We start from the raw sequence: 17,848 nt of genomic DNA on the forward strand, positions 1-17,848 counted from the left end.
AGCAGCTGCCGCGTTTTGTTCTTGTTTCGTTGGTTTTATAAGAATAGCTCGAGCATATTTTTAGATCATTACACTTTGACGACTCGGTGAGCAGAGCGGGGTCCGAGCTGCTGCTGAATTTAGCATTCAAAGCATTAATAAGCCAATTTGTCAAATGGATCAGACGCCGAGCCGCAGCTGAAACTGTTCCTGCTGTGAAAGACCATGTTTCACTTGTAAGGAGATTTTAGGTCTCAGATTGTCTGTACCGGATAGGAAGAGGACATATTAAATTTTAAAACACAGACAGGAAGCTTGTTCAACCCCTCCATGTGGTCTTTTCTGCCGTTATATAAAGTACAGACAAATTCAACATACAGTACAGTATGTTTTAGCTGCAGTTATAAATAGACTCTTGTTTTCTCACAGTTTCTGTTTTTCATTTGAACACTTTCTGTGTTTGCTTTACTACAGTTTGCAATATAACAGGCTGGTTTAACAAGCTGCAGCCGTCTGTCCGTCACTGCTGAACGAGGTGGTGCCGCTGTCAAGGAGACAGCTCTGTGCTTTTACAAACTGTGATGTTTACACCTCTGAGATGTATGTTTATCTTTCCACTGGCATTAAGCCGAGCTGCCTGATCAGAGCATTTACAGACATATTTTTAAAATTACTCTATGGCTTTACTATTTACCTGTCTTAAACTTAACCTTATTTAAAAGTAATTATAATCTAACCCTTCATATAATTTCTTTTGTGGCTGAGTTAATACCACAGCTACATACTTTAAGATGCTTTTTGCAACTTTTTTGATGAAACACAAAGAGGAATGTGACGTGTGATCCTGGCACTCCATTCCTATAGCATCATTTTCATGCAAACAAGCGACAGTGATTCAGAACAACCGAAACTGTCAGTTTCAGGGTTTCAAAAAGAAAAAACAGGCATCCGGACTCAAAATAACACTTCAGAAAAATGTATGTACAACAAAGCTAACCTATATCTTACAAATTGATTTTCCCTTTTAGCTCCAAGAGCACTATGGGTAGTGAAGTCCTTTGAAATGCTAATTACAGCTTTGATTTGGCCTTTTTTTTTAATCTTCCGTACTTATTACTTCATATTTCAAATATACAAATTAAATGTATATTTTACAATTATTTTTACTTATTACAATCCTTCTAAAATATTCAGTATCAACAAAATATGTAAGGACTACAAAAATATATTAATTTGGGAGGATTTTCTTCATTTTTCTGTCTTAACTACAATTGATCTGAGAGGTAGGTCTTGGCTCTAACATGTTTATGGTAAAATCACAAACAGAAGAGAACTTATTAGTTTAAATCAGACCCGTGCCTTTTTCTCCACAGATGTTTGGGAAGAAAAATAATAATTTTGGGAACTCAGGGGAGCATTAACCAAAAGAGTAAAAGTGGCTAAATATTTGGCTCTCAGTTGTCTCCTGTTTACACTTTGCCACTTCATGTGTGACGGGGAAATCCTCGAGCTATCACCACCACTCTGAGCTTTAGTTTACATGAAGCAACTTCAGCACATAAAGTCCACTTGAAGGCTGCGTTGAAGGCCACCAAGACAAATACAGCCACTATGAGAGAAGTTTAAATGGTAAACGGTAAATTGGCTGCACTTATAGTCATCAGACCACTCAAAGCGCTTTTACACTACATGTCACATTCACCCTTTCACACTCACTTTCACACACTGATGGCAAAGGCTAAAATGCCAATCTGCAGTCTCAGAAGAGCAAATGAGTGAGTTAGTTCTGTGTTTTCATGGAGTCAAGGGTCAGAGTTAATTTGCATAAAGACAGTGTGCTACATAAACAAACTAGATGCAAAGTACAGCGCTGTGCCTCTCGGAATGATTCAGACCATAGACTGTATAAAAAGATGGTCGACACGACAGCTCCCTAAAAGTGAAGCCAAAACATTTCAGGCGCCCCCTGCTGACTGGCTGCAGTATAGGTCATAAAGCCCGCCTCCTCCATGTTAACAGGTGGGACATGAGTCAAACTATAAAATCAAAATACACGCCCGATAAATGTTTCTCAAACATGGTTTCTGTCATTATAGCTAGTTATTTTCATGCTGATTTACGTCCAAGTGTTCATTTTTCTGTCAAGTTTATTTTTAATAAGTTATTTGATGCTGTCAAAAGGATGATTGACAGCTCTGTTGACAAATTAGGCTCCTGCAGCCAATCAGTTTCTTAATGGCGTAAAGCATGTTTAATATCCACTTACGTCCTCATTGGTGGTCTGGTTGAGGGAGATCAGGTAGGTGTGGAAGCCGGTCAGTCCCACCACCGACCACAGGGTGAAGAAACACACCAGCACCTCCAGCACAGTGGATACAAGTTAAGAAAACAGCAACAGATGTTTTCTACCTGGCACGTGTCACTGATTAAACAGTGGATGGCAGATAAACAGAAAATGGCAGACAAGTACGCAATATTGTTAATGCCAATGATGGAAACAAGTTAGTTAGGTTGCCTGGTTAAGGCCCAGTACCTGTTTGTTACTGTATCTTGCCTGTCAAGCTAGCATATTTTCAGCTATAGCTAGCTGGGTTGCTTCCTAATTAGGCTGACGATAGCTCAATGACTTGGTTCTGAACACTTTCTCCTGTCACCCTTTAATGTTTGCGAATGATTTGTAACAAAACTTAAGTCTTGTTGGGTCTTAAATTTTGCTACATACATTTTGTTATCATGGTAAACAACAGAGGCTAAAGCTACATGTACCGGGACAACGTCCAAATCCTCACCAGTTAATAATCTGAGTGGAAACAAATAAAGAAACAGCACTGTACTTTCATTACAGTGTAGAGTCAGTAAGTCCTAGTATTATTACGGAACAGTATGAAAGGATCATTTCAGATAAGACTTTTATTTTGTTTTAAAATGACCCTGTTTGGCTGCTAAGCTAACATCGTTTTTTGTATTTTCAAACAGTATGTTTTCTTTCTAAGTGTTACAAGAGAAAAGGCTTTAAACACTTTGAATACTAATGACTAAGCTACATTTTACGCAAATGTAACGCTAACTCGGGTAACTCTGGCCGGTGTTACTCAACTTCCTCAGCCAGTAAGGACAAGGGCAGAGCAGCTAATGTTAGCTTAAATTGTGATAGCATTTAGGACCAGCTTCCACATAGTGGTGACATACAGAACCGTCCCTAGGACTATTTTTTAAAGGTGTATATCACTAACAGTATAAGATATATTTTTAATATAGCAAAAAAAACTAAGTGCTATAGGCTTTTCAAATGTAGTTTAAATGGTAAAAATATGTTCTCACACCATGGAGATAGCAATATTCAATGTCATGAGAACTGGTAGGTTTCAAGGACATCAGTAAGCTGTAGGTGGGTCATTTCAGCATACTGACCCAGGGAAATAATACACATAATATTTGACTTATGGGAGAAATACAATTCTTGGAAAGGTCTCCTTAGTGTAACATTAAAAGGATATTGAAATGAGTAACATAAGACGCTGGGAGGAGAGATATGCCCCTGTAAAATACTTCATACTTCACTTTTACTAAACTAATACTCCTCAAACTAATCTAGTTAGCTGTGCTTCTTGGCCTTCAAAGTAACACAAGCTTACTACTGTAGCTACATAGTAATTAGCGGGACAATGTTAATGACTGCAGCTTACTTTAACACAGACTTATTATAATCCATTCCTCACTTTGACTCTTGTGTTTTTTGGTTTAAAGAAAGGCTAAAAAAAGACACCACTTAATCATGTGAATAAATCCAAAGCTTGACAGGCAAACTGAGCCTAGATGCTCGGTTATTATTAGAAAACCACAGCTCAGGGAACTGTCATAGCTGGGGTGTTATACTTAAAAAGTATCTTGAAGCAAACGTAGCACACACATCAGCTGTTTTTGTGATATATGTGGTCAGAGTTTAAAAGGATATGTTCCAGGTGTTTCCTTCAAAGTGTTCAGAAAGCCATTATCCACTGAACCTGTGAACAGAGCGACACAGAGGATTAAAAAAGACGACACTTTCTAAAAACCCCACTGCCTCCTTATTCATTCTTCTCAAATAAAAAGGAACAATTCTTACATATTACTTAAGTATTAAGATAACAAGCCCCGAGCTAATAATCCTGGCTAGAAACACTCCTGTTTCCTCGTCTCTTTTTATGTTCTGCTTTGGGTTGAAAAAGGAAGCAGGGGGACAAGGATGAAAGAGGAATCATGTCAGACTGTCAGTTGTTGTTGCATGTTATGTCACGATCCAGGAAGAGCCTGGTCTGAATAAGGTCGTAGTTTCAGCACATGTGCATGCAAATGTACCCACACTAAAAGCTGCTGGTATATTTGTAACACAGGTCGTCCATCCTGTTTTGCCACATTCTTTAAGGTATCATTTTGTCATTCTTCTACACGATGCACCTGTCTGTTCCCTCTGACTCGGACTGACAGGATACTCACGCATGACAACGTGGACGATGTCAAAGGTAAAGATGTAAATGGTGAGCAGGGAGAGCGACATGGTGAACAGGTAGAAGTATCGGTAGTTCCTCTTGCCCACGCAGTTGCCGACCCATGGACAGTGGTGATCGAAACGATCTGTGAAAGAGAGGAAAGATCTCTGTATAAAAATGTAACCAACTTTCTTACAGAACAAACACTTTTGGAAATCAAACAAGAGTTTAAAATACACCAGTGACAGGTGCAGTCTTTTAGTCAAATAAAGCTTTGTGCGCAAGCTTCTGTAAACCTGCACTCTAAATATAGTGATCACTTCCTCTTTCTCTTTCCTCTTCAGTAATTTGAAAGAGAGCCCGGTGAAAGCAGGTCAGGGTCAAACGGACAGCGGAGGTAAACACCTGGCTTTACACTTTTCTCTGCAGCAGACACACTGCTGCTCCCTGGATGGAGTTTCACAACTATTTATAGTAAACATCGAGGCAGAGACGCAGGACGTGAGCTGGTTTGAAGATCGAAATGATTTTCTTAAATCAACTGAGCGGAAGTTTCAGTGCTGCCTTTTAGAGTTAAAGGTGTTAACATGTGGTTACCAGTATAGAAATAACTTATGAAACATTGTTACGCAGTCCTCTGATAAGAGAGATCCACTTTAAATAAATGCAGCAGCTGTGTTTCTGCAGGTATAAGCTGCGGTCATGTTGGAGAGGTCAATATCTTCTAATTTTTTCTTCTAAAGTAATTTTAACAACCTCACACTGCACCCCCTCAGGTCCTCAGTAACACAGCCGGCAAGAGTGAAATCGATCAGATGAAGGGTGTTTTAATAAATCAAATTGTTTTATGATCAAATACGAGCAAAACAAAGGACATTGTTCAGTGCTACCTGCCAAACATGCTAAACTAAGATGGTACACATTTACCTGCTAAAAATTGGTGTTAAGTTGTTGTTACCATGTTAGCATGTTAGCATGCCGATACTCAGAATTAGCTCAAAGGCACACAAAATACGACCTCAGACAGCCGCTAGTGTGGCTGCAGATTCTTTTTCTTTTATCCCCAGAGTCAGAAACAAACATGGAGAAGCAGCGTTCACTTCTTTTAACTCAAGGCGGAAGACTCACCTGTTTAGAGCTGCCTTTTATTAAATGATTTCAATAAATGTAAGTATTTTAAATTATCTATATCTGCACTGTAACTTTTATTCTTATATTATTTAATATAAGAACACATATATATATATAATCTTTTTATATTTTAGCTTCTGTTGAAGCCGTTTATATTTTATCTTCACTTTACATTTCAATGTGTTTCTTTGCTTTTGTTGTCTCGTGTAAAGCACTTTGAACTGTCGTGTTGCTGAGCTGTGCAGTTCAAATAAACTTACATTACATATTCATTTGTTATAATGATAAGAGTAATTTTCAGATTGTACATAGCGAGTACAGTATAGACAAATTTTCTAATCTCGAAGGTCATAATTTACATGATATATATTTTTTGTCCCGGCTTCATCGTTGTTATTAACATATAACTATAATGCTGATCATCTGTCAGTGTAAATAAACCGTCTGCTGTGTGTTCTGTCCGTAAACTGATCTGTCATGCCAATAAAGCTTATTGGAACTTGACTGCAGGGGGACAATTATCCTCCACGCTGTTCATTCAATATGGATGTCAAACCGCTCAAATTAAAGCTGAAAGCGCTGTAATAGCTTGATATTAAAATTAAATTGCCCCATTGTCCATCTGAATCACTGAAACAAGAATAAATACAATGTGTGCAGCAACTGTTGTTTTAGCGTACTCCTATGTGCTTCTTGCTGAGCTAAAACAGCTGTCCAAATATTGGCAGACCGTATCATACATTAGACATTTCATAATATATTAACCTGAGAAGGCGCCGGGTGTAAACAAATAAAATCTATAAAATGATGTGGATGTTTTTTTATTATTCTGAGCTGGACTTTACCCTCTATGAAACACGTGAGGCAGAGGAGGAGCAGATATGACTGCAGTAAAAGAGGGACCGAGGCGTGCTGCTGTGTCATGCTTGGACTACGTGTGTGTGTGTGTGTGTTTCTACAGCAGGTGGACACAGATGAACCAGTGTTCACAATGACTGAGCGTTTATTCCCTCACTGAGCCTCCACTGTCTCCTCTCATATCGCCTATGAGGCTACGCTCCCCTCAGACGCATTCCTCAATCATCAGAAGCCAAATCACTGTTAGTCTGCAGGGGTGACAGGTGACACACACACACACACACACACACACACACACACACACACACACTTCAAACCACCTTCAAAATACAAAAAGCACATTCCGTAAAAAACGCTCCCTGTGAAGTTTTCTCTCCCCTTTGTTTTAGTTTCCTAAAACTTTTGCACCCTGTCTGCTCGGTCCAACATTTATTTATAAAGCTGTGATTTTTTAATTATTAAATCACTGTGACAAATAAACGCACAGAGGTAATTTAGATCCTCAACTTTCTATTTCTGAAAAACTGAAATGAACCAGTTTCAACGAGCCGTCTTCTCCCGCTGTAAAGTCTTTGTTTGAACGCCATAAGACCTGTCGGCAGATCAGAGGAGACGTCTTACCGACACAGTTGTCGCAGATGCTGCAGTGAGACGCTCGGGGAGGTCGGAAGATCTTGCAGGTGTAGCAGTACTTCAGCTTGACGATCTGGTTGTTGATCTGCACGTTGCGGATCCGAGGCGGGGGTCTCTGCCCGGCGGGGACGTTCCCATTGGCGGCCTCTGTTGGAGCAAATCGTTCATCAGAAGGGGTTGGCAGATTTGATCACACGAGAAACTGCTCTAAACAGGTGTCAATGCAATACACTAAATAACACCTCTGACAGCGTTAAACATTATAAGCTGCATAACAGGCATTATTTTTTGCAGCCCTATTTCACTGGATTACATTAGGCTGTACTGATGCTCACAATGCTGTGTTTACCTGCTGTATATTCTGTTAAACAGGCAGTGAGGAATGTGAGATTCAGTGACAAGGACAAGAGAAATGTGCCGTAAATCTTGGCAGCTGAACCTTGAGGATGTCAGTGAACAACACCGGCTCGATACGGTATTGATAAAGGTGGATTTATGTGTAATCACTGCTGAGCTGTTAATATTATTTAGTATAGCAATGCTTTTTTTCAGTGTCCTGCTTTTTTGGGGGCTTCAGCTTACCTTCCTCACACTGAAATGACCGTATTTCACAGTCGTATCTTTGCTTTCTGCAGTGCATAAATATTCTCATACATTCAGTCTTTCCTGTCAATCCACATTTTTCTGATTATGTTGCACTGCAGGAGCCTGAGAGGTTAGAGCGGCTGGCTAATGATGCAGGAGAGGGCTGCTGTGCTGGCTGGAGTTTCTCAGGAGAGCAGCTGTTAGGGAGAAATCTACCATTAACATGCTGCATAGGAGGGAGGGCGTGAATGTGGAGGTAATGGGAAAAAGAGCGAGCATGCTCATTTGACTTTCTGGGGATAAATTAAGATAATAAATGTGGCGTTTGTGGAAATGTAATTAGCTGGGGTGGAGAAAATGTTTCTGCATAAGCACATTTAAAGCTTGTGTGAAACCCATCTAAAATACATCTTCAGACATAAACAATGTTTTATCTGACAGCACAAAACGCTTCCTGCATTAAAGCATTATGAATGTACAGAACGTAGGATTAGCGGCTTTCAGGATAAACCAGCAGAGGATAAATTAATGAGTCATCACTCACGGGGAATGATGCCTCTCCCCCGGGTAGCACAGCTCTGTTTGCTAGTGGCATTAGATATTCCAAGAGGAAGCTTCTCCTCGTATTAGCATTCCCCCTCGGGACTAGCCGCTAACGGGCGGAGGGGACGGAGGTTATCGAGGCAGCGGCAGCTTCATCAACATGCCTGCCTCGGCCTCAGAATGAGCTCAAACATCCATACCGGCTAGTGGCTGTTAGTACGCCCACATTCGTAACAGTAAACAGCTACCCTCACACATTAAAAAACATACTGTGTGAGAGCTGTACGAGTGGGATGGAAAGTTGTTAGAATGAGTGCTGCATTAAAGCTGCTGCAGTGATTCTCCACATGGCTTTGTAAGCATTTAGGTGAAGAATATTCTGCTATTTTGGGACATTTGCTGAAATGAGGACTGTAAAGAATGTAATCAAAAACAGGAAGGTAAAAGACTGAAAGTTGGAATAGAACTGCTTCTTAGTTTAAAGCTCCTGTGAGGAGTTTTTCGCTGGTTACGAAACAGACCGAAATATATCCTTGTTACTCTATGTGACCTACAACAGCAAACAGACCATCAGCGACAAGATTGATTATTTCTATTTGGTTATTTTTAATGCCTGAAACTGTTGGCGGGGGGGTAGGTGTCAGACGAAGTGATTAACTGCACGCTGTCTTTGTTTACATTTTCCAGGGCAGGAATTTTAAGTGAATGATACATATGACTGTTACAGAAAGCGGGATGAGATTTTTTGTTAAACACCACTTAAGCAAAGAGATAAGAGGTGCGGCTTCGTCCACAGGGGGCGCCAAAATCAACACAAACTGAAAGTTCCTCACAGGAGCTTTAAAGTCGAGGTGAAATGAAAAATGTCATTTTAATCCTTTTAGATCACACCCCAGGTAATATTGTGCATCTTTTTGACAATATAGGCCAAAGAAATCACCATTTCTTCGTATTCTTACATCAAAATCCGATCATTTTTTCTTCCTGTAAAAAGAAAAAATCCTGTGTGCTTACGTAAGCTAGAACCAACCAATTTAAACCAATCAATCTGCAACATTTAGCCGCAGCGCACCAAGAACGTTCGGTCAGTTAGTTACCTACTGCTAAACGTCTGTCTACGCCCACTTCTCAACGATCAAATCAAATCCCTCCAATGATGTGTCCCGCCTGCACGTCCCATTTCACTCGGAAATACGTCACGATACGGAAGCTAGATACTCTTGAAATGCCGTTTCAGTTCGACTTTAATAAAGGCAGCCTGTGATAAAAAAGTAAGTGAGCCTTCAAATCAAAGCGAGACATTTTAAAATGCGCCGGCTTGAAACACTGCAATCCAGAAAATCTGCCAAAACAAGCTTTTTGTGTTCTTCTGAGATTAAATGGCTGTTTTTTGCACATATCTAGCGCACACTAACTTGACTTCACTTGTCAGCAATCAACAACTCCCTTCCTTTTTCTGTCTTTGTAATGATTACACATTAAATATATTTGGAATTAGTCTGACAAAAGGAATAATATTGAAGATGTTGCCTTGGGCTCTAGCAACTTGTGATGGGAATTATTTATCAATTCTGTTAATTAAACGAGACGAGACTAAATGGACCATTTGAAAAAAACATCAGCACATTATAAAATAATCACAAGCTGCAGCTCTTTGCTCAAAGGCCTAAATAACGTCCATGAAGATTTGCTCATATAAACTACATGCAGTAAAAGCCCCACCAGGGTCATTATGGACACAGCTGGTGACACCATTGTCATGAAGGGAGTGGTATGAGTCACAGTCATGATGAGAGAAGCGCTGGCTGCCAGATAACCCGTTCTCTGAGGACCGAGAGCCTCAGCCTTGTTTTACAGCCCCCCCCTAGTCTCCACCCATGTCCATAGAGGAGTGAGAGAGCGCGGGTGATGGCTGAAGGACACAGTGAATCTTTAACAGAGACAAAGAGTGAACATAGAGCAGCCACACAAGCAGAGAGGCGGGGAGAGGGGTAAGGATGCAGGAGGGGCTGTTGCAGAATAATAGCTTATTTCTAGGGATAAAACGGGTCCGGACAGCTGAGGGAGTGGATGTAAAAGATAGAGAAACGCACTGCTTGGTGTTTATTTTCTGTTGGCAAAGGCTTTGTTGTCATTATTCTGCAGCGTATAGTTTGCTCTGTGTAATGAGACAGCAGGAGCCCTTGTAACGATGAGCAAGACTGAGCCCTACATCCACAAACCTTTAGCAACATAAAGCACAACAAACATAAATAAACCAACAGCGCTGATGCCGTCTGCTCTCTGCTTTATGTGCATATATGCTGAAGTATTTATGCCTCCGAAACAGTCTCACTTCAGCTGACTAATATGTCGTCTCTGGATGTTATTCTACACAAGGACAACTTGTGATGATGTCACCGCACACGAACTGGAATAACCACCTGCCTGTCGTTGACATTTGCATGCATGTAGATAAGGTTGCTTTATCAGTACTGATTGTGCCTTATATCTATGCACACTTCAAGGTGAGGAGCTGGACTGTAATCACACTAGAAGAAGGGACTGCACTTTAATCAGGAGAAACTCTGAAGTGGATCTGAGCCTTACTAATGAAGGTGCATTAAGGATAATAAGGATAATATCAGCAATGAATCCACAGTCTGGGTGGATGTAACTTAATGCTTTAATTTTAGCTCCATTTTTGGTCTCCACCAACTCCTGAGGAAAATACCCATCTCTGTAACTTCTAAATGATCCACTATGTTCTTACGCAGTTTACTAACTGGGTCTTTCTACCATTTGGTTAAGAGCAGGTAGTGTACAGTGGGTTATAACAGTTTTTCTGCTGACAGCACACCACAGATTCAATGAATCATTCTGTGTAGATAGTGCCCCTTTTCACAGTATCACACTGTCGTTTGATATACTATTATAATAAAATTACTACTCTGCTGACATTATGAAAAAACAATATTTATGTGCAAGGCATTATGGGACATGTAAAGAAAACTTGTGAAAAGGTTATTTAACAGCCATTAACATGATTGTTTTTATACTTATTTATTACGATCAGTAACAGGATTCTAACAGCAGTAGAACAGGTTTTGTTCAATCAGATAAGATATTTCTTTTTTTTTCTCTGAGCTCTTCTGACCGGTTTGAAGTGGGCGGAGCTCAATAGGCAAAAAAGGTGATGTAACCACATGTGAACAGTTGTGATGAAACAGTCTTCTGAGTTTTTGAATGCTGAAATGAAGCTTCACGTTAGTTCATGCAGGACACGGAGTCATACGCTACAGCCGACAGCCAGCTGATTGAATAGTCATTGCTAATTAGTACCGCACCAATCACAACAAGGCGGTCCATTTAAATGCCACTTCCTTCTCACTCATCCTTGCTATTCTAACGCTGTTCACACCGTTGCTGCTGCTGCTGCTGGAAACGCTTTGGTAAAAAGCGTCTGCTAAATGAAACTGTAACATTGTAAGCCTTTTACAGGGGTCACTCTGTACACTGGGAGTTTTTGCATTGCGCTCCTCTGGAAAGCTGTAGCATGATGCTCGGCTAACCCAGGGAGCAACCAAAAGCGGAATCATTAGCGCCAAGCATAACTGTATTTTCATTCAGCAATAAATAGTTAAAACTATGATGAGAGTTCCTGACTGAACTGCTGATATGTAAGAATAATTGTTAATATTCTTATTCTTTTAGAATCAGATTTAAAGGCAACTTTTTTCATACATTTTGGGGCGACAAGATAATTGAATATAAATGTAAGTGCTTATAACAAGACCAAAAGTAGAGACAGAAATATTTCTAATACTTCCTGTAGCTCACCAATTTCCATCTCGATGAACGTGGCCTCCTCTGGTAGGGCCCGCGGCAGCACCCCGGGGTCACTGAAGCTGGTCCTCAGCAGCATGGCCATGACGAAGAGGAAGAGCAGGGCAGCGAAAACTGGGATGGCAGGAGACAGATGGACGGCCAGGTACGGACATCTGTCAGAAATCAGATAAATATAAAACAAGATCAACATCCAGAAACGTATTTTTAAAACAACCTATCAAGCCCCGGTTCTTTTCTGCAGTGAATTAATCAGCACAACAGACAGTAATTTCTCCTGCAAGGAAACATTTTAGGCTTCTCAGTGTTATTAGTTACTGGTCCTTTTAGTCTTATATCACATAAAGTACATAAAATATTTACTGTTGGTTGGACAAAACAAGAGAAATGTGAAATTGGATTTTTCTGACATTTAGCCTCAACAGATATATTACAGCCCTCTCAAACAGAGCATGTGCAGAGAGGGCACGACAGGACAACACGCATATTCTGAACTGTTGTTCTGAGCAGAAGGTCGTGAACTCTGAGAGCTGCCCTTTCTCTGGACCGTGCCGAAGTCACGACCGTGAATAAACACCACTGTGCCACACTGCCCTCACCTTCTGGAGGAACGGAGACAAATTAGCATAACTCCGTTTGCCAGGCCGTTCAGATCAGAGCCAGGAGGGTTTCACCAAAATAAAAGCCCGGCTGCTCGGTGAGATAACAGATGTGAGCTGCAGTGCAAAAGTGCTGCAACAGAACGGAGCAGCAGCAGAGAGGCCTCTATGTGCTGTTATTAATAGTTAAACTGGCCGTCCTCATCACCCTCCCATGTGGCCGGGATCATGTATTCATAATGCAACACTGATGTTACATGACAAGAAGGTTCTGTACTGTGTCATATCCTGTACATGACTAACTTTGGTACTGCATGTCAGATGCTACACTCTGCTTTATTATACGGGAAGCTTTAGGCTACATCACATTTTCCCATAACGCTCTTTTTGTGGAGGCAAATTATACATCTTCAGTATAACTAGGGCTGAAAAAATGAAGCCAATCATCAGACAATCAATAGATCTGCTTTTATGATTAATTGATTGTTTTGTTCAATTTTTCAAGCAAAAATCCCAAACAGTCTTTGTTAGCTAAGCTAGCACTTAGCTTAAACCAGACATTACCCAGGACTAGGCCGGACTAATAGATAGAAACACAATGATTAGGTGCACAATAACAATCAGGAGTAATGATATTAAAAGTACTGTTACGGCTGTATGTGTTCCCTGCACTGTTTGTCCCTTTTCCCCTTCTGTTGTGTCTTCCCAGCTCTTCCCAGGTGATTTCTCAGTGAGGTGCACCTGGTCTTAGGTGCTTAAAAACCCCAGACATGACACCTGAAGACAGATGCTGTGTTCGAAATGCCATACTATACTGGCGGTATGTACTGATCTGGCCAAAATGGAGTATGCAGTATGCAAACAATAGCTAAATGTGCAGTATGCCAAAAATACCCGGATGTCCGACCAGTCGACCTCGCCTACAGTATCCCACAATGCAAAGCTCTGGAACGTCAGAGCGGCAGTTGAAATGTCGGACAACAACAGCATTACAGCAAAAGGGGGCGCTATAGCTAAAGAAGTTATTACTTCCGCCTGGCGTAGCATACTGCTAAATGAATTTGAAACGCTCCTCCATACTACTTACTACCGCTGAACACAGTATGGAGTATATAGTATCGGATTTGGAACACAACAATAGGCTTATGGAGTGCGGACTGCTGTGGTTCTGCCTGTCAGAGGGGATTTGGTTGGTCTTCAGGTAATGATTTGGTTGTCCTTTACTAAATCCCCTGTTGGTAAAAGTTTTAAGGTGTTTCACAGGGTTATTTTTTGGTCCAACTGCGATTAGTTGTTAGGCCCATAGGGCCGCCTTAGGGTGGGGCGTAACAGTGCTTTTTAGCACAAAATTATAAGGTGCATCTTAGCAGGGTTTAATATCACATATGGACAACAGCCAATCTGTCTTTAGTATCACATATCAGCTGCAGATACTGTTACAAAATTGAGGCTATAAATTATTTGGGTATCCAAAACTGCTTTAAAGCAGCACAAATGGATGATCATGTTTATATTACTATGACAGAGGTTTCTGGTTTAGTTTACATCTGAAACCTTCTAACTGAGACAGTTTAATCAAACCAGAGAGCTCAAGTTGGCTCCATTTGATACTCTCCTCTGTATTTTATCATTTTAAACTGCATATCCTTGAGTGTTTGGCTATATTTAGGACAAACAAGTGATTTCCTCATACAGAGCCATCCATTGTATTGTCTTGTCTTCTTCCCCACACACACACACACACACACACACAGCTGAGAGGAAGTTTAAAGGAGAGGGATGTGGCTGAGTAAACAGCTGCCACTCAGCACAACCTGCCAGGGAACAAAGTTCACCTGTTTAGCTGGAACACGTACAGTGGATGAACCAGGTACGTCAGCATACCTGAGCACTGATGAGACAACAACACACAGACACACACCTGCAGGACTGGTCTGACCAGTTTCCCTGCAGTGTCTTTTTTCACACTAATGGAAACTGGGAGCAGAGATCAGATCAATAGAGATTTCCACTGTGAAGTATGTTTGGCTCATTTGTTAGCGCAGAGAGCAGCCGCTGGATTCAGACTGAGGGGAGGCAGCCCGTCGATGAAGTGTAATTCCCGTAATGATGACTGGTAGGTATTCGAGGCACACTCTATCATCGCTTCCCATCAAGCCCCCACGTCCTTCCTGGACGTGACCGTTTCCTGTGCTGTTGAGGAGCAGGGTGGTGCCGGCTCAGTGACGCTGAGTGTTCATCAGTCACCACAAAGGCAGCGGAAAAACTGGACTTAATCAGGTCCCGTGTCCGTGAGGGGGAAATGTTTTCATCAGTGAGACAATCAATCGGACCACCAAGTGACACACACATACCACTTACACATTCTCTCTTCAACTTCCTGCTTCTCCTTTGAGAATCACAATCAAGCAGATCCAGTGGTTTGCATAAACTCAGTACAGTTATAGATTAATTTATTAATTTCATGTGACAACAATGCAACTCTATTTAACTTGAGGTGCATTGTGGGTAATGAGGGCCCCAGGTTTTGACAAGGAGAAAGAATGCATGAAATAATGAGATGAGGTTTTATACTTCAAGAGCATTTTACTTATGGTACTTTTTTGTATGCATTACTTGTTACTGAAGATGTTACTGGATGTAACCCCAGTTCTATGATTATAGTAGCCCTCTTACAGCCTTTATTAGTGAACCCCAGAGGCATTGCCAATATTAAATACCTTTATATGCTCTTGAAAATAGTTCAACTTTTGGAAAACCATTGCACTCGTCAATGTAACCTCTCCCTCAGCGACCAAATTTTCAATTTCCTTAAATTAAAGCAAATATAAAGCATAGAGAGAAATTTCAAACAAGCTTCAAATAAAGTGTTTCTTCTATATGCTATATTTGGTTTTGTTTACTTGATGGGCCCAAAACAACAGCCATAGAGTAGTAAAAAAGTGACCATTAGACCACGAGTTCTTGGAATACAGAAAATAAATTGTTTAATAATCGGACCTTGTATCTGAAAATCCTGCAATCCGCTGGCCATGAATGATAAAAATCACACTGAACATGTAAAAGCATTACACAGTGTTACATAAGAGATGCAGTAAAGCTACATACAGTTCTGCTTCTGCTGCGAGGAAGGACTGAAGTTCAATCTGCTGAGTGTGTATGCACACAGGGTGGATTGGCATTATACTGTATGCATTAGGGCGTGTCTGCAGACTCTGATCCAGAGGATTTCCCCTCTTAACTCAAGACGACAAGCTGAAAGATGAGAAGCTTCTAAAGTAGAGATCTTACTGAATTTAAATTACTTCAACTTCACACCAACAAAAAGTCTGAACCCAGGATTAATCTGTCACTACATTACGCCGCGGTGACTCATGACGTTTTACCTTTGTTGAGCATTTCAAGCTCCTTCCTTTATTAATACTTAACGCTTGTAAGCTGTTGCAGATCTGCATGAATCATACTACGAATGAATAATGCACTTGCAGTGCAGGCAGTTCCACAGCAGGCCTCAGAAACAGCCTTCTGTCATACAAACATCTGCAGACTGAGACTCTGCTTCTTTCTGGGGCACTGCTGAAGAAACAAAGGCTCGCAAACTCTTCTTGCCCTCTCTCGTCGACAGAAAACCGCTCCTCTACAGAACTTGGTAAAATATTGTTTTCAAAGGGGACTTCATGAGTCCCTTTGCAGCATAACTCTCAGAAAACTTTTGCCCTTTTCCACAGATACAATCACTCAGTCTCTCCAGTTTGTGCCGCTCATGAATTTACATCACATTTGAGTCACAGAGCCACGCATCCTTTTCAGAAAAACAAACACAAGGCAAGCTTTGAAAGACCCAAAAGGTAATTTAACCACACATAGCACTGTTCTGAAGGTACTTCAAGAACACTTGAAGACTTTCTAAACCATTTGGATGAACAAAATATTCAGTCTGCTGCACGATAAAAAACATGTCAAAATATCTCTGAAGGTGTGACCGTGATTCCAAATCCAGAAAGTATTGACGTGTACAGACTCAAGGCTAAGACTAGCTTAACCTTATACAGCTATAGCGGTGAAATGTTGATGCATTGATGCATAGGCATTAACATCTATCTGATGTTTAATTAATTCAGCTAATGATACTTTTAGTGAAGTATTTTACAGTGTTATATTTGGTACTTTAAAGTAGGGATAGACCGATTATCGGCCGGGCCGATTATCGGCGCCGATATTCTGCATTTTGACGCATTTCGGCATCGGCCTTTTTTTTTTTTTTTTTAATCTGACGGCCGATAAGAGATCAATTTAAAACTGGGTTACTTTGCCTCTGATGCATATGCTTAAAGGCATTTAAACAAAGTTAAGTGTTGGAGTTTGTATTATTCAATATTTTGACGCCAATATTTTCACTTTTACTGCAAATGAATATCGGCTTCAAATATCGGTTATCGGCCTCCTTGACTAATAATAATCGGTATCGGCCCTGAAAAAAACATATCGGTCTATCTCTACTTTAAAGTAATAATCTCGAAGATCTTCATGTAAATAAATGTCTGTTAAGTCACTATCTATCGCCGAATGAGGTAACACAATGGTGATTGAGCCTATGGCCCACTGATGAAAGCCTTTGCATTTGCAGTATATAGTATTATTATAGAGTGGGTCTCTGTGGCGACTCTTGCAGAAAAAAATCACAAGCAGCGCCCAGTTAGTGACGCGTTTTCCATCATCCAGCAGTGATTGGTCTGTCTCTGCAAGTGCTGCGAGTAAACAGTAATCTACTATGGCTGAACAAAGAAAAGATCGATGACTACAGATACAACTTTAAAAATAAGTGAAAATCCAAAGAAAAAGAAACAAATTCGACGCTCAGATGAAGGAAAACAGTCTAAAAAGGAAAGCGACCATCAGCGAGGAAAATCAAGAGTTACAACCGGAGCCAACCGTGGACGTCACACATGCGACACTGTCCGGATATCTGGGAAGTGTGCTCCTGCAATTATCGTTTATCGCCATAGGTGCTGCGAAAGAGAACGAAACTGAGATCTTTGAGATGATCACTTTAATAAGGATCTGACTACTTTATCCAACGCTGGTTTGAAGATGCAGCTTGGGAAACAGATGGAATGTCAATTCTTACGTGGTCAACCGAAGTTCAAAATGTTATCTAAGACCTCTCACTGGAGTTCTAATATCTGATATAGCAGTGATACCCATGAAATTCTTTGAAATCCAACG

The 17,848-nt window shown here is 40.7% G+C and overlaps 1 protein-coding gene across 3 annotated transcripts in view; it reads right to left on the reverse strand.

Moving 5' to 3' along the window:
• zdhhc9 (zinc finger DHHC-type palmitoyltransferase 9) overlaps positions 1-17,848 on the reverse strand; it is a 32,151-nt gene that overhangs the window by 9,191 nt on the left and 5,112 nt on the right. For all 3 annotated transcript variants that reach the window (XR_011308643.1, XM_069670097.1, XM_069670098.1), the window contains 5 exons: positions 12,018-12,178; positions 7,059-7,217; positions 4,456-4,593; positions 3,935-3,983; positions 2,246-2,348 (listed from right to left, as the gene is read on the reverse strand). Coding sequence is in view for 2 of the 3 variants with exons in the window: in XM_069670097.1 (XP_069526198.1) it covers positions 2,246-2,348; positions 3,935-3,983; positions 4,456-4,593; positions 7,059-7,217; positions 12,018-12,178 (610 nt within the window). In the remaining variant the exon portion in view is untranslated. The remainder of the gene's footprint in view (positions 1-2,245; positions 2,349-3,934; positions 3,984-4,455; positions 4,594-7,058; positions 7,218-12,017; positions 12,179-17,848) is intronic.

This window comes from Semicossyphus pulcher, unplaced genomic scaffold, assembly GCF_022749685.1.
Source record: "Semicossyphus pulcher isolate SPU_LCO1_2020_fin unplaced genomic scaffold, fSemPul1.0.p SCAF_2, whole genome shotgun sequence".
Taxonomy (NCBI): Eukaryota; Metazoa; Chordata; class Actinopteri; order Labriformes; family Labridae; genus Semicossyphus; species Semicossyphus pulcher.